At 29.1% G+C, this 18,349-nt stretch overlaps 3 protein-coding genes across 3 annotated transcripts; 1 reads left to right on the forward strand and 2 right to left on the reverse strand.

Annotated features, from left to right (window-relative positions):
- Window positions 1-60: 60 nt before the first annotated feature.
- LOC124954279 (iron-sulfur cluster co-chaperone protein HscB) lies at window positions 61-1,848 on the reverse strand. Its single transcript, XM_047506941.1, has 3 exons — window positions 849-1,848; window positions 442-698; window positions 61-336 (listed from the first exon to the last, which is right to left on the reverse strand). Exons 1-3 carry the CDS (start codon window positions 1,212-1,214, stop codon window positions 207-209), a joined length of 753 nt encoding a protein of 250 aa, XP_047362897.1. The 5' UTR covers window positions 1,215-1,848; the 3' UTR covers window positions 61-206.
- On the forward strand, window positions 1,677-2,738 carry LOC124954282 (probable 28S ribosomal protein S6, mitochondrial). The gene is made up of 4 exons (XM_047506944.1): window positions 1,677-1,845; window positions 2,055-2,194; window positions 2,292-2,453; window positions 2,544-2,738. The coding sequence occupies exons 1-4, from the start codon at window positions 1,801-1,803 to the stop codon at window positions 2,656-2,658; spliced, it is 462 nt and encodes a 153-aa protein (XP_047362900.1). The 5' UTR covers window positions 1,677-1,800; the 3' UTR covers window positions 2,659-2,738.
- Window positions 2,739-3,036: 298 nt separating this feature from the next.
- On the reverse strand, window positions 3,037-16,380 carry LOC124954280 (myophilin). Its single transcript, XM_047506942.1, has 4 exons — window positions 15,965-16,380; window positions 4,163-4,299; window positions 3,879-4,083; window positions 3,037-3,774 (listed from the first exon to the last, which is right to left on the reverse strand). Exons 1-4 carry the CDS (start codon window positions 16,016-16,018, stop codon window positions 3,604-3,606), a joined length of 567 nt encoding a protein of 188 aa, XP_047362898.1. The 5' UTR covers window positions 16,019-16,380; the 3' UTR covers window positions 3,037-3,603.
- Between the last annotated feature and the right edge of the window lie 1,969 nt (window positions 16,381-18,349).

The following is an 18,349-nucleotide window of genomic DNA, read 5'->3' on the forward strand; positions in this document are numbered from 1 at the left end:
TATTATGTAAATAAGATAACAAGTAACAGTAATAACAGAGCATTTAACAAAATAGATTTTAGATCTATATCATATACAAATTTTGCTATTTATATATAAGAGTTCATATATGTATATATGTATATATATACATACATATATATATATATATACACAAACACATATGCATCATAAATTACATATTTGGCATGTATATTTAAGTAAATTTAATCTACAATACCTATATCTTGTTTGAGTGCTTTTAATCTATTTTCAATACTGGTATAATATTTCATTTTCATAAGAAATTCTTTTGCTTGTTCCGTGTTATTATTAGAAAAAGCATCTGCTACTTTCCTAAAAAAAAAAAACAAAAAAAAAAAAAAAAACAGACAGATCTCAATAATTTGTGATAAAGTATAATTACAATTATTTATAAAATCAAAAAGGAACAATTATTACTTGGAAAGTTTTTGCAATATTATTTTGTTTTCTTCCATTAATCGAATGACTTTTTCTTTATCATTCGAAGCTGATTCTACTTCCTCATTTCTTTCCATTATTTCCATTAAAAATTCAGGATTCATACTTGTCGTTCCTTCAGGAATTGTTATACCTTTTAATTGAAGCATATATAATCCCCTTTTCAATGGATGCGTTAGCGTACTATATGCTTTATTTAATAAAGAGGATAATGCTTCTGAAATTTGCTTTTCTCTCTAGCAATATATAAAACAAATATAATAAATTAGTTTCAATTACATAACATTATCATTGTTTAGATCAGATTAATGTTATTATATATATTTTTAAATGTTAAATATTTTTAAGATGACATAAAATCTCTTATAATAATTAAAAATACTTACCTCCATTTTATTACCAAATTTATCAGGATGCAACATTTTTTGCAACTGTCTGTATTTTTCATGAATTTCTTCGTTGTTAACATTATAATTCAGTTTGATACCAAGAATGTCGAAATAATTCAAATTCTCTGGCATTTCTTGAAGAGTCTTACATTGTGAACAAAATAATTCTGATTTGTATGCAAAATTACAATTCCAACACTTTGAGGGACTGTCGCTAGAATATTGCAAAATATTCGATGAAATAGCAGAATTAATTGTAACTTTATCCGTAGAACAAGAATATAATTTTCGTCTTTCTTTTAAATTACGATAAAAAATATTATTTTTATTGACAGTATTACGTATAACTTTTGACACAAACATTCTGACACTATAAACATATAACCTAAATGTGTCTGTATGTGATCGTATACAGACTATTAATGATCAATAAAACGTAATATGAATGAAAGATTGCACGAAAGATATATACAGTACATGTATAGTTATTTTTCTAAAAGTTTATTATATTCTAAAAGTTTATAAATTAAAATCCCTTCGTTTCATTAAATGTGAAACATTAACATGGCACGATCAAATGAATATATTGATGAATATATTAAATATAACTAATCAATTTGTTAAAATTAATCTATTTAATTTGTCGTTAATAATATTAATTATATTGCATCTTATTCTTAGCCGGATACAATTTTATCTATTTAGTAATCAATGCATAAAACAATTATGTACTATAAATGCAAAAATTAAGTAAAATATATCCATCGAAAAAGAAGGTCTCTTCTTATATCATAAATTTAAGTTACCTACCAATACCGATAGATAGCGTAAATTTTCATTTATTATTTTTTATAGTTCATGGTATTGAAGTTATAATAAAGTTATTACAGTGGGTTAATTCTTTAAATAAATTTGAATATTTTTAAATAAATAATTCAACCTACGAAACATGCCAACCTACGAAATGCCTTTACTTCTTCGTTTAATGAATAAGGTAACATATTATAGTTAATTTTATAATATTTACTTTTATATAAGATGTAAGTAGAAATATAGGTTAAAATGTTTTTTCTTAATTTTAAAAGATTTCTGTATTAGTATTACGTATAAATTTATACATTTATTTAATGATCGATTAAATTTTATTTAAAGTTCAACTTCTAATGAATATTTTTTCTGTTAATAAATTTAAATGAATTGTAGCCAGACACATTTAACGCTTTAAAAAGGACAGCAACTGCAATTTTTGATAAAGGTGGAATTATTAGAAAAATAGAGAATTTAGGTTTGAGAAAACTTCCATGTAAACTAAGCTTTAGAGGAAGGACTTATTGGGAAGCAAAGTAAGTTTTATAAAATATAAAAATATATATGTTTCTCTATCGTTTTCCTCAAGGATCTATCTTAAATAATTATGTATACTACTTCCATTATTTTTAGTCATTTCTTATATTATTTTGATGTGCCTCCATTAATACTACCAGATCTTATAGATGAATACAATCGAGATATCGACATCCTTAGAACTAAAATATACAAACAAAATAGCGTTCAACCCATTGAATGTACACTTCATGAGGAATTATTGCCTCCTGTGTATAGGTAAATATTTAATTATTTTTCTTAAATAAAATATATATATTATGTTTGTTTATATTATTTCATATCGTAAATACTATTTTGTTATTTTAGGAAAAATGTAATAAAATTAATGGAGGTTGCAGAGATACAGAAAAAGAAACATAAGAAATTACAATATGATCGCGAAATGAAATATTATCCTTCAAAACCTAATCAGGTTTCATAAATTTCATTATTGATAAATATTATTATAATCTTATGTATATAGCTTTATAATAAAGTAAATGACTCTATGAAAAATTAAAACATTTAGTTTCAATTAATTAGATATAATATAAGCTAAAAGTAAAGTATCTATAAGCTTTATGGCAGAAATAAAAATTTATTTACTGATTTATCATTTATTTGCTGATATTTTAGTTACATCATGAAAAATTTTTTCTTATAATCATCAAAAATATTTGTACAAAATACTTAATATAATTATATATCGTATATCATTATATATAATGATTATTATAATCATCAATATCTCACGTGCAACATGAACTTGTAATATAATTAATATGGTTACGTTGTAACACGTACGAGTTTCTTTTTAACGTAACAGTAACAGAGTAACTTTGCAATAATGGTTCTGTATTATAATATATTTGTAATACATAACAATTATTTCTCTACACTGTCCAATATAAAAATCCACGTGTAGCATATGTCTTTGTTCTTGATTTAATAAGTATATATTCTACTTGTTTAGTCCAGAGAGCTATATACTTGCACAGTAATTGTTAATTGTTTAAAACATTTGATTTGTTTTTTTATCTGCTTTTATTATTACCAGGACAGGTAGATTAGAATTTACAACATACCGATACTTATTTCGATATTCAACGCACGCGTAAATGGTCTTTTATAGTATGTTTATTTATTTTTTCTCTCTGCTTACTCCTATTATATGTGTAAGTATATTTTATATATATATATATATATATATATATATATATATATATATATATATATCTTACGCATAGATCGAATTTGGCCCGCTGAAGAAGAAAGTTATGCGATAGAGTACATCTATAGCTTGAGTACTTATGGAAGTAAAATAAAATAAAATAAAATTATAGTAGTGCGTTCTCATGGAAGAATTTGTTCCATGTTAATCTACGGTTTACATATGTCTGGTGTTTCCAAAATTAATGCCACTTTGATTGGCACCCTTATTGCTACCATATTGTAGACTTATCACACCTTGGCCAGCTCTAAGTTGTTCCTCGGTGAAATTACGAACATTTTTGTCAGCTTCTTTTGGTCCAATACTTGGCTTACCATAGTTACCCGCCTAAGAGATAATAAATTATTACTGAATGCAAAAAAAAAAACAAAACAAGAAAAAAGAAATAAATAAAAAACAGAAACACAGAAGAAAAAGGAAATAAATTATACCTTTCTTCCAAGAGATTGCAAGCAAATGACAACAGAGTTCAAATTTTGTCGTTCCCAAAGATCAACAGTTTGAAAGGTTTCCTGAGGTGGGACACCTAATGCTCGTGCAGCTTCAAGGAATGCATTTATATTTTCCATACACTTGAAAGCCAAAGTCGTTTTATTGATCTTTTTTACGGATCCTTCCTTGATGTCATTCACCAACCTGGAAACATACGTAAAGATTAATAGGATATTGCATTGCTGGAAAATGTTTTATTTGATAAATAGAGATTGAAACAAACCTGCAGAGAAGTACACCATCTTTCAGAACCTCATAGAAACTATCCATATCACCATTGATATTTATGTCCTCACCAGTGATCGTCTTGATCCATTCCAAACATTCTTGAGCTAGTTCTTCACTGTATTTACTATTTATCTATAAAAAAACAAAGGAAGAAAGATATTTTTAAGATCGTTCTCTTTTATTTTTTAACATAAGACGAATGTTACGTTTTTTCTTTTCCTTTTGTTTTTATTTTTTATATTTTTTATTGTTTTTTTTTTTTCTTTTTTTTTTTTTGTCATTAAATGAAGCAACGACTTCTTTATCTATTCCTATCAAGTTATTAATTATACGAGGTTCCACTGTTCTAAGTAACGCATCCTGTAGGGTTCTGCGACATGAGCGTTACTGCTGGAGTCACTGACCTAACTCGTTTGAACACCAGTTCGTTGTTCCTCCGCTGGTACGTATGGATCATCTCCATAAGTATATGCAACGCGTTGCGTTCGAAGAGAAGATTTATTCGAGTCAATTCACGTCCGGAGGATCTCATTACGTTTTTAACGATACAACGTGTGTATCTAAGTACCTAAACGTTTGTTCTCTCTTAAACAACGTACATGTATATGTAAAAAGAAGTAAAAAGAAGTATAAAAATCAGCTTGACACGTTCATGAATGAAAAGATTTAAAAGGATCTTAAAACCGATATAATATCCCTCTACCTCAGTACTTAAACGTTTATTTTTAAAGAATACAGATATGTAAAAAAAAAAAGAATCAAAATTAATCTCATACATATACACGTTTAACACGAATTATAGAATTGAAAAAAAGAAAAGAAAAATATATCTGAAAATTCTTTGAACGGGCACAGAGATTGATGAAATCATCAATTCTTTACGTGTTTATCAAGGTGACGAAGAAATTTAATAGAAAGATCTTTAAATTCTCAAAATGGACATGGTACAACAAAAAAGGAATGAAACGATGTGCGACGATTGAAACGATCGAACTTCATCGTTTACCCAAAAAGGAATGGCATCCGAAGTTGGACCGACGCCCCGCATTCATCTCTCCACGATGTATGCATATATTCCGTTAGACATACGGTCTCTTTCTCCTCTCTCTCTCTCTTTCTCTCTCTCTCTCTCTCTCTCCTTCTCTTTCTCTTTCTCTTTCCATCCGTATGCAATTTATGCATCCCGATGCACTTCACGCGTCTCAAACTAGTCGCGAATCCCGATCGCGACTCGAGCGTTAGAACAACATACCATCATTCCGTCTGCCCATCTGCTCCTGCCTCCTTCTGTAAAAATGTTTTCGCATTTGTTCTGCTCTAACCAACGATGGAAATTTTCTGCATCTACCGAACGCACCTCGTAAAACGTGCTTTTGCGCTTTTACTTTATCGCTTTAAGAACCTTGACTTCGTTACCCTGAAGAGAAAGAGAAAGAGAAAGAGAAGGAGAAAGAGAAGGAGAGAGAGAGAGAGGGGGAAATCGTCTTGCAAAGTAAACATGACGATTTGACCTTCCTTTTGTAATTGATCATTTCTTTTATTATTATTTTTATTATTATTAGTCGTTTTCTTACTCGTAAGCAAGAAGAAGATATACACGACAATTCATTGTCATATTTTCTGTAGTACGATATGTATGTGTGTATATATGTAATATATATTCGATGTAATAAAAAGTTATTCTCTAATTTTTTTAAAATCTATATCTTGTATAAAAGAAAAAGATGTTTCACAAATGCAAAATAGTTCCTAATGTGTTTAAGTTTCAATGTTAATTTAAGATAATTATAAGTGAATTAATAATCGATATTTATATAAACGATTATATGTAAAAAGGAAAATTTATATTAGACATTTGGCAAATAAAATATTCATATCGTTGTACTTCAGAACGAATGTTACAAAAACTTTTACATACAAACATATTTGTCTTATATTTACGTATATATACGTATATATATATACATATACATATACATATACATATACATATAAGTATTCAAAGAAATGTAAACAGTAGATGACGAGTATTTACACGTTACGTTACTACATTATTTAGAGCCACATTATCAGAAAGAGAGAGAGAGAGAGAGAGAGAGAGAGAGAGAGAGAGAGAGAGAGAGCAAGGATCTGGTTTAAGGACAACAATCTTTTTCGTTTAGTTGATCTTAGTACTCGAAGAAGGAGCAATGGTAGAACATAAATCTTATACGAAGCATTCTCATTCTCCGCTTTATTCACTTTTACCTGAGACGTCGTTCAGAACTCAAAAGAAAAAGAAGAAGAAGAAGAAGAAGAAAAAGACGAGAAAAAGACAAGAAAAAGGATAAAATAAAAATCGTCCTTTTATGTTCGAACAAGCTTCTTCGTGGAAGGAAAATTATTAGTCATAAGCGTCCGACCAAACGATTTATTCTCAGGAAGGTAATAAGTATACCTAAGTCTGGAGAGTGGAATTATTTTCCTGTTGAAAAAATTTATCGAAAAGAAAACGTCATATCGACTATTTATAATTCGTCGTTAAAATTTAACGCGCGTGAACATTTTTTTTTTTTTTTTTTTTTTTTTTTTTTTTTTTTTTAATGTTTTTTTTTAATTATTAGGTATACACAACGAAACATAAATTTATATATTTCATAACTAAAAATGGATCAATTGATTCATTCCTCGTTTTTCTCCCTTTTTTGAGAATGTTATCGTAGCGATACTACAGCAGTTGTCATAATGTAGGACATGATCATGTCTATATTTAGGTATTAAGTAAGTCTACGATAATTTTATTAACAGGGAAAAAAGGAATGGCTTATTGGCAACGTATCAGTGACAAAATATCTTATTATACTTCTTTTTCTCTTGAAAAATGATGAAAACAAATAATAATGATAATTCTCGTGTTTCCATTAATCCGTTTTAAAATTATTTTAGAACGAATCGAATCATTTTCTTTTCCTATAATTTTTTCTCTCCCCACTGCCTCCTTCTTTTCTTTTTTTTTTTTTTTTTTTTTTTTTTTTTTTAAATACCAGTAACGATATTTTTAAAAGAATTGCGATGATAAGAGTTTCGACGTGTGTCCTCGTTTATACGCATGATGTCATTGGATAAAGGTTTATCTAATCGATAGATTTGCACGCTTGTATCGTGAATACAGAGAGTAGGAACAACTATTGTAGCGTTTCGTCAGAAACTCGTTGTAACCGTTATAAAGTCGATATCGACGATGTATCAGAAGAATGTTATGTTACGTTGTAGTTAATAAATCGATTAGAAACGTGACGGTATAAGGTAAGAATTCAAATTTCCCGCTAAAAATTTTCTTTTTTTTTTCTTTTTACTTTATACCTGATGCAGGTAGAAAAGGTAGGCAGGTATACGTATCCGTTAGCTGAACTTTCTAAACATCAGCGAACATTTGTATATGTATATGTGTGTGTGTGTGTAAATGTACACACACATATGTATGTATGTATGTATGTATGTATATAATGAAACCTTCTACGAAGGGAGAAATAGGTACAGAAGAGAGGAAAAAGAAAATAAGAAGAATTTAGAGAAGAGTGAAGAAGATTAGTTTTGAGAGGAACTAAAAGGAAGATTCACAATTTTCTTATTCGCAAATATATTAAAGATAAAATGACGAATTACGTTTTCCACTACGTATGTAACTTTTCTCTAACATAAAGATATTTAACAGGCAGTTATTTTCTACCGGTAACCGCAAAACCGTTGAGCGATTTCTAGTATGGGACAGCCTGCTCTCATCCTGTGCTACGTCAGCGATAACACCTCTATGTATTCAGTACGAAATTCTCAAGCGAACAAATTCCGCAATAATAACAGTAATGATAATAATAATAATAGTAATAATAATAATAATAATAATAATAATAATAATAATAATAATAGTAATAATAATAATAATAATAATGATGATTATGATAAGAAATGTCATTAAATGGTATAAAAATGTTTATAAAAATGAATGTTCAATACAAAAAATTTTATTACACTATTTTATATTTCAAGCGTGTATTTCTATAAATAAAAATCTACAGTAATAATAGTAATAATAATAATAATAATAATAATAATAATAATAGTAGTATAAGAAATGTTAATAGCGACAAATGTTATTAATAGATATAGAAAAATGTTTGTGACAGTATACATTTAATATAGAAAATTCCATCGTTCATCAAAGGTGATTTGTTGAAATTAAAAAAAAAAAAAAAAATAATAAAGGTAAAGAAAAAAAAGAAAAAGATAAAAAAAAAAGATAAAAAAAAAAGATAAACACAGTCTTTTATCTAGAAACGATAAAAAATTCTTCGATCATCAAATCGTTCATGTTTCGAAAAAGAAGAAAAGTATAAAAAGAAAAATCTTATCAGGATCACCAATGAGCTTATTTAATATCATATTTTTCGTGAAAATAAGGAAACGAACATATAATAAATGATATCGATCGATTACTTCAAACATTATTTTATTGTTCCCAAGTATATTGATATCTCGGCTTACAGTGGCGCGGTATTAATGTACGTGTAAATACGTGTGGAAAGAAATATTTTCATGATTCGCTAAGCCTTATCTATCTTATCACGTATATATCTCTGTCTGTTATGCTTTATAATAACAATTCATCAAGGTATTGCGATATTCTTCGATATATGACTAGATCTTTATATGTATTACACACATTCAAAATGCAAAAAAATAAGATTATCGAAATTATAATAATCTTAATTCAATCAGCTCATATAATTGACTAAATTAAAAAATTAAAAAAAGAAAAAAAGATATATATATATATATATATATATATATACTTATACTTATATTTATATACATATATGCATATAAAAATAATGTATACAAATAAATTTCATAGGAAAAAATTATCGAATTTTATTTAACTAAATATATAATATTATAATTATATTCGTGATGAATGAACGATTATTCAAAAGCGATGATAGAAAATTGAGAAGTCGTAGAAAGGATAAAAAAAAAAAAAAAAAAAAAAAAAAAAAAAAAAAGAAGAAAAAAAGAAAAAAAAAAAAGACGAGAAAAAGAAAAAAATTCAAAGTACATATATTTGAATATGCCATTAGGAGCGTGCGTTTACAAATATAACTTGAGAAAAGCAGAGATTGGTTCGTTTCAATTCGTTCTACTAATATAAGAGCGAGAGAACGGAGTCGCATTCGCGTTAAAAGTGCACCCGAGGGCAAGTACTGATAATTAAAGGATTACCATGCGTGACTCCCCACGTGTGTCTCACGGTCACGGCACGATGACGATCGGCTTAATGACACGTTCGCACGTTCACGGCCATGAAAATCAGGTCAGAAAGAGAATGAGAAAGGGAGACAGAGAAAGAGAAAGAAAGAGAGAGAGAGAGAGAACGCGACTTTATATGTCGACGATAAAGAGCGAGACGGATCGACCCTTACGCGTTTCTTCCTTTACCCGACATCATTTTTGAGAAGAGAACAGTCGAAGGCTTCTCAGAAGATATCTCTCTGCCTTGATCAATTAATTTATCGACCATTTCGAACGAGAAAGAGCCTCGACAACTTAGCGATAGCCTTATGATCTCTCTCTCTCTCTCTCTCTCTCTCTCTCTCTCTCTCTCTCTCTCCTTCTCTCTCTTTTTTTCTCTGTCTTTATTTATATTCATTCATTATCATTATTATACGATTTACCGAACAAAGAAAAGATTCCAATGTTTAGTTCCAACTTGACTCGATTCAGAATAAATCAGTTTTCATTGACTTATAAGCATAGTATGGTATATATATATATATATATAGGGTGGATCAAAAGTTTCTAGATGATTTTAAAAATCAGTTAATTCCTTTTCAATGAGACTCTTATTAAGCTATTTTTTCTTCTACTTTTTCTTTTTTGTTTTCTGTTTTCTTCATATCGTAAAACTAGGAATTAACTTTGATAAAAGTTGATACTTTCGGAAAGGAGTAATCGATTCTTAAAATCATTCGAGAACTTTTGTCCCTACCTGTAGATATATAGTACTTGACTCCTATATTTTCTTTTCTATTATATTTTTTCTTTTGTTTATATTTTATTTCCCTTTATCTCTATTAGTTTCAAAGACAAATAATGTAAATACGACGAACGAATCAGTTTCCATTTCGGTAGATCGTTCATCGAGGATGATATTTGATGATACCATGTAATATGGATTTGTAACTGTTAAAGGAATTTTCAAAGGCTCATTTAACGATTCACCTTATAAGGGAGTACGGTTAAGGACGATCGAATTTATAGCGGATTCGAATCGATATTTATAAGATCTCGAAAGAGACTAAATCGTTGACCCACTTTGTAAGGTCAACGATTGCATAATATCTACTTACTCGTACGACTTATACAGCATATATGTATGTATATACTCATACGTACATATATATATAGGTGTAATATATATATATATGTATATAAATTTATATATGTGTAAGTAAACGCGAAGGTTGTCCAGTTGTGTGATCTCCACCATATACGGTTGGTCTAAACGAGAGTGTCCTGTGTGTACGATTCAAAGGAATTACGTCTCCTTACGCGTAATACTACGCGACATAGAATTTAAACGCACGTTTGTCTTACTAAAAACGTCATAGTTCTCATTTTTCTCTCGTGATTTTTTCTTCTTCTGTTTTTTTCTTTTTTTTTTTTTTTTTTTTTTTTTTATATATAACCATTTAATCCTCCAACGCATGATTTCTTTCTCGTAGAAATTATTTAGAAACATTATACCATTGAGTAAATATTATCATAATTTTTTGGCAAGAAATTTTTAATGATACAATTGCATCGTTGGAATTTAAATATTTGAATGTAGAAAAATGATTGAAATGTAGAAAAGAATTTCGATGAATGTTCCTCATGAAAATATTGTTTTGTTAGAAATAATTACGATGTTGAATAGTTTGTAAATTCGTATACTATGTATTTACGTTCGATTTGTATATGCATGAACGACGATTAATTTTGAATGATAATTTTAAATGATTATTGGCGACAATGTTCATTCCTATACTTGGATAACTTTTGACTAATCCCACAAACGAGTCTCGACTGTGTCGTTTTAATATTTCTCTCACGATTCTTCGAGGAAAGTATATCTATATACATACATACATACATACATACATACATATGTAAGTAGATACATTGTTGTGTCGATTATGAGAGAAGAGGGAACAGAATCATCGCGTTGATGTCATCCGAATAAAAAACCATCCGAGATCTAGTCAGCCATTTTTAGATAGTAAACTCGACATACCTATATCACGATCGTCGTTAATTTAAAATATGAGAAATTTTTGTATATATATAATTTATATTTTATAAAACTCGTTCTCGTTAGAAAAAGAACAAAAAAAAAAAAAGGAAGAAAGAAATAAAAAGAAAAATGGAAAATGAAAAGTTAAGTTTCTTTTTCACTCTTCATGGGAATTTAAAAAGAGTGATTTATAAGAATGCAAGGTCATAACTAGGGTTGGTTCGTACAATGTAGAGGTCAAGAGTCAACCTTCTTCATCCTTCTTTTTTAATTCCAGTTTCCAATGTGAAAGGATCGTCGTTTCGCAAAGAACCCAACTCATATAGGAATAATTTTTTTAAAAAGGAACTCTAACATATATCCGTATACAAGGTGGACCATAAAGTTCTTAGATGATTTTAAAAATTAAATATTCTTCTTTCGAGACCCTGTCTTCTCGCGGCTTAATTCTTTTTCTTTTTTTCTTTTTTTCTTTCTTTCTTTTTTTTTTCGCTTAGATTGTAAAACTACAAAAAAACTTTTGGTTCATCCTATATTCCTCTAAAAAATATAATTATTAAGTATACAGATGATGCTCGGTTAAGTAATGCAATAATCAAAATCAACTAAGAGACTTATATCGACCGACATGCGATATTATGACATAAGGAAGAAGTTATGCTTGGATGAGTCACGACATGGAGAAAGTTTTCTCCTAAGGTTAGTTTCATGTTGACTGCGTTTAGATTATCTCAAGGTACTCTTCACTTTTCTAAGTTTATTTTTAATTAAGAAAATTAACGTCCAATTCGACGAAAAATATAAATTCCAAAGTGTCGATTGCAGATTGATCGATAAATACAAATTTCCAATTACTAATTGAAATTCGAATCAAAAATTATGAATGTCCTTGTAAGTTTCCGAGACTTGACAATTAAATAAATCATATAAATCGAGAAAATCGTATGAACGTAATTATTCGAAAGAATTCCAAGAATCGTAATTGTGTTCTTTCATTTGCTAAAGAATTAAAAAAAGTAAAAAAAAAAAAAAACAAAAAGATTTAAAAAAGAAATTCTTTATATATATATATATATACATACATGCATAGCACATACACACACACGATATAGTACATTCGTCACTTTAAGAGACACAGAGGTGTAACTCTTATGAATAATTCATCTTGTTAATGAATTCTCGTTAAGATATATGGAATAAAATAAATATAACTTTCTAACGTAATTAATTATAGTATATAGTTTTGTTCGTAGAGTAATCGATATTTAATACACGTATATAGGATATATGAGAGGAGAAGGAGAGGGAGAGGGAGAGGGGAGGAGAAAGAAAGAGAGAGAGAGAGAGAGAGAGAGAGAGAGAGACAAAAAGAGAGAGAGAGAGAGAGAGATCTTTGAACTGGAAAATCAACGAGCAAGATAATAATTTGAGATAGTCATGCTTGACGACTCACTGCATATAAATAACTTTAATTATGGATTTAGAATCTGTTAACACCTGGATAAGAATATGTTAGACGATTGCTCAAGGAAAAATGAGAAAAAAAAAGAAATGTTTATTCGAAATCTGATCGCGTGTCATTGATTAAAAATAAATTCGTGTATTCGATTAGAATTAAAAGAGAACAAAAAAATAAATAAATAAATAATAATAAATAATTAAAAAGTAAAGAGCGCTTTGAAATTGTCAGAAATCATACGGTTATAATCTTCGTCGTATGCTAGTAGAAGCAAGAGCAAGCAAGATTCACGATCTCGTGATTCCAAAGTATAAAGAACGAGTCGGAGAACCACATTCCAAAGACGATAAGCGTGTATTCTCTTGTAATGAGCATACTTGTGTCTAAGGGAATGATCGTTTCCTATGATATTCATATTGATCTAAATAAAATCAAGTTTTATTCTTATTTTTTTCTTTATTCATTTATTATTATTATTTTTTTTTTGTTTTTTTTTATTATTATTATTATTTTTTTGTTTGTTTTTTTTTTATTATTATTATTATTATTATTTTCTTTTCCTTTCTTTTTTTCTTTTTTTTTTTTTTAATTTCAATCTTAATTCATCCTTTTTGCAATTTCTTCGATATAACGAAAATAAAAATATTATCAATTCACAAGTTTCGTGATATTTTTCTCGTTATACTCCTTTATGGGTCAAAGACTCTTATAATATGTACATATATACAATAGAACTATTTTCAACGTGTCAGAATGCTTATCTCGGATAAGAATTTAGTTTGAGTCATTCCTTTACTTTAGTCAGGAAGTTGAAATAATCGATATGTCTCGCGATATGATGTAACCAACTTCATAAATTATAATAAAATAAATTCATACGTTATAATGCGTTAATCGAAAGAAAATTACAAATGATATGTAATAAATGATAAAAAAGAAAAAAAAAAGAAAGTTTCCTTCGATTTGATCTTTTCTCTTAATTTGATTAAATCTAATTCGATGTAAAAAGGAAAAAGAATAATAATAATAATAATAACAATAATAATAATAATAATAATAATAATAATTGAATAAAAAATGTACGTTCTTTCACTCGATATTCCTTTTTGATTCGAAAATTGCAAAAAGATTTGTGGTTTTAGTTAGTAAAACGTAAAACGATAAAATGTGAGTCATCGTTGCTTTGAAAGATATGTATTAGAGACGACGTATTCCCATATTCGGCGCTAGTCGAGCCATGATTATTAAATAGCAGCGGCAACAGCAACAGCAACAGCAACAGCAACAGCAACAGCAACAGCTTCTCTCAGCGAGAGAAGAAAGGCAAAAGCTTTCGTGTGTGCCGGCAGTACCGTTCTTTCTTTCTACTCCCAAGCCGCAGGAATGTTCAACGATCGGGATTTAAAGCGAGAGGAACGAGTACGCAGAAGAAATTCCTTCCTTTGCAGTTTTAAAATCAACGACAAAGAAACAAGAGAGAAAAAGAAGGGGAAAAAAATCGATTACAAGATCTAAATAAGATTTTAAATTAATCCATCGAAAAGATTCATTTCTTTTTTCTCTTTTCCTTTCCTTTTTTTTTTTTTTTTTTTTTTTTTTTTTTTTTTTTAATAGAAACAGAATCAACCTTCGTATTCATGAATGAGAGGGATATCCAGAAAAATAAGCTTCCATTTTTGGACTTCCGGTGCGTGTTCTGAGACAACCCACACGACACTTTCGTGATTCGATAAACAGACAGGCGTATGTATGTAAATACGTATGCTCCGTTGCGTATAAATATACGAACGATTTTTAGACTTTAATAAATGCTCGATGATCATTTTTACATACCTATTCTGACATTGTAACAGATTTTTAGAAAATAAGAAGTTCAAAGTTCTATAAATTGTAAAAAAAAAAAAAAAAAGAAAAAGAAAAAAAAAAGGAAAAAAAAAAGAAGGAAAAAGAAATATATTTTTTTAAAAATTGTTGTTATATTAACGCGAGAGATTGAGATGATTGAATAAATTTTCTTTTTTTTTTTTTTTTTTTTTGTTTCTTTATTCGTTCAAGGACAAAAAGAAAGAAGAAGAAGGATAGAATCTTCAGTACCGTTGACCATAGGAAAGAAGAATTCGTAAGGCTCTCAACGAATGAGAATAAGAAGGAGGTGTAACCATGGCCGGCAAGTTTTGCGAGGGACGCTCCCTTCTTCGGCAACTAGGTCTCATTTTAATTCCCCTTCGAAAGAGACGATCGGCAAGCAGCTGTCGCCGTTTGTGTGGCACGTATACCATATTCTAGAATATCTACTGATACTAATACTAATACTAATACTAGTCTTATAGAGTCAACGAAAACGATTAAGATTCTTCTTTTGGTAAACTCTCTTTCTCTCTCTTTTTCTCTCTCTCTCTCTCTCTCTCTTTCTATCTCTCTATCTCTCTATCTCTCTATCTCTCTCTCTCTCTGCCATTTGAAAAGCTAACTCATCGTGAAGTTTCAAATTTACCGCTTCCTCGTTTTCAACAAGTATTGAATATATTGATTTTAACCCGTTATATCTCTAATATTATCGGTTGGAAAGAAAAAGACAATTGAGAAGATCTTTTTGTTGTTTTCTTTTTTTTGCTTTTTTTTTTTTTCTTTTTATCTTAAAGAAAAGAATCATCTATCAGTCTAATTTTGTATGAACGTCGAAAGAGTTTACCTTTTCAAAAAAAAATTTATTCGGACTGGCAAGCAACGTAACGAAAGAAAAAAAAAAACCCTGACAAAAGAAATTTAAGATAAGAGAATACGATTCACAAAGTGGTTGTAGATAAAGCCGTTTACGAGAAGTTTTTTAATGTGAAGGTGTGCGAGAGCCGCGCCCGCACGAGCATATTCGGTGAGTAGGTCACGAATCGACATCTTGCTGGGATGATAGAGAGGGTGGTATGTGTGATATAGGTATGACTGTGTCAAGGGGTTGAAAATCGGCTTGTCTATGAAAGATAGAATTGTGGAAATGGTCGAAAGGTAGTTGTGGGTGGATCAGGCGTTACCTTTCTCTGCGCTTCCGCAGCAAAACCGGATTTGGTAGCCCTGTGACTGGCCATGATCCTTCGAGTCGAGGTCGTTCACCGACGTGGAGGACCAACAAGAACGAGAAACGTTGGAAATATTTTCCTTTCCTTTACTTTTAGCCTTTATTATTTCTCTTTTGTTTCTTCTATTTCCTTTCGTTTCGTTTCCTTTTTTTCTTTTCTTTTTTTTTTTTTTTCTTGTGTCTACTACGAATCGTCGTAGTCAATTCCCGTAAAAAGATCGTTGAAAAGATCGACTGTCTTTTTCTATCTCTTTTCTCTTTCTTTCTTTCTTTCTCACTCTTTCTCTTCGAAGACACGAGGAAGAATAAGCGAGCGTAAAAAACGAAGTTCACGATTCGACGGTCGCGGCACGACTGAAGCGACGCTGCCGAACCGAGACGGGTGCAGGACTCATGCTTCTCCGGCGCCGATTGGTCGCGACACGCGCGAGTATTGAGTTTTCGAGCAACACGTGATCTCCGTTCTCCAGTCTTGCTCCGGAGATGACGTCAGCAGCCGGCTGACGATGAATTCCTTAAAGCATGGATCGCGTATGAGAATTTTAGATTTTTGCGAGACTCGACTTTGACCTCTGAGAAAAAGAGAAGATTTTTTTTTTTTATTCAAAATCTTCGAACGACTTAAGGTATCTCCATTGTTTTTTGCTGTTATTAATTTCAACAAATCTTAAGAATGAATAACATATAGTATAATATAGTAGTATAAACGATTATTGTTTTTAGTTATTAGCACGTACTCAAAGCTAAGATTTTGAACGAATGAAGAAAAATAGGTAGTATATTTGATTGAGAGTTGATGACGCCATCGTCTGTTGAATTCTTTGAATCTGACCACGTCTTGCCATCTCACTTTGAGAGCTTTCCTTCACGCCCACGACTTTTACTTTATTTCTACCATAGGTAGCCCTAATAAGTACGTGATATCAATCAAATATTCTATTATCGAAAATATCTTATTATTTTATATTTTGAAAATATTATTCAATATTTTATCATATTTTATGATACGATATCTCTTGATTGTAATATGTTGGATACTCAATTCTGTAAATTCATCAATAAATACGAAATGTACATACACGTAAGCATACGCAGAATGATTCATGAATGATTAAGGTCGTATTTCGTTTAAAATTGCAATATCGTGAGTGGTATTAAATTATAGCACTTTTGATTGATCAAGCAAAAACGAATAAAGATAAAATGAAGGGAATCGACAAATATACATTTTTATATATCTCTATATAAAATTGCATCATTTAGAATGATATATGATTTAGTCATTTTAACATTTGATTCATTAAAGTTGATTATAGACTCACCTAACGTTGAACACTCGATGTATATTAGAAATACTATGAAATTTTTTTTAAATTAAAGACTAGACGTGAAAGTAATAATATCTTGATATTTTCATAAAAATAATCTTCTGAAATATATTAATTTATAATTCGTTTTGTGTGTTGGGTGTATTATTTCATATAACTTGATTAAAAAAGTAATAATTGGCAGAAAACGATAAAGTATCATATGTCAACAGTAAAGTGGATCCTCGTGATTTAATTGTCACGTATGAGAACAGCAAATTAAAAGTTACTTGCGAAATGTCAAAAAAGTAAATCATGTAGATGTGTTTAAATATTTAAAAATATAATTTGTTACTTATTACCAACAATTTCTATAAAATCGATACAGCAAATGTAATTTTTACCCAATAATTTGCTTAGTTTGGTAAAGCGAGAATATACGATTACACAAAGTAATGTGTCAATTAAATGGTAATCTACTACATCAATTGTCGATAGAACAGGAATCTCTTGCAACAGAAGCTAACCAAAAATTTATCGACTAGTAATAAAATAAAAACCCTTCATTAGCGACCTTCGGTAAAACAGCGATTTACTTTACCGAATGTTTTCCTGATTAATGAAAGAACTTTTCTAATATGTGCTTGACTGACAAGACACATATTTAAGATTATCTGCTCGTATTATATAAATAAGTATTGACTAGAATACTTACAAACCGGTTAATTTATCGAAAAAAGTATTTAACATCTTGAAGTTATTTTTCAGAAAAATTACTTCAATAAATGAGTAAAATATCTTGGTCTCTAAAAAAAAAATGATTATTGTAAATATATTAAATAGATACAAGTAACATTAAACATCGGTGTTGAAAATTTTTATAATTTTATTAATTGATAAAGTAATAAATTTTTTATTTTTATATATAATAATATTCAATAGAATCATTTGGTCTGTCAAAAATAAAAATTTGAGAATTTTGATCCAAATGAAAATGTCTTGAATTTAAAAAGAAAAAAAAAAAAAAAAAAGAA

The sequence above is a fragment of the Vespa velutina genome, chromosome 15 (assembly GCF_912470025.1).
Source record: "Vespa velutina chromosome 15, iVesVel2.1, whole genome shotgun sequence".
Classification (NCBI taxonomy): Eukaryota; Metazoa; Arthropoda; class Insecta; order Hymenoptera; family Vespidae; genus Vespa; species Vespa velutina.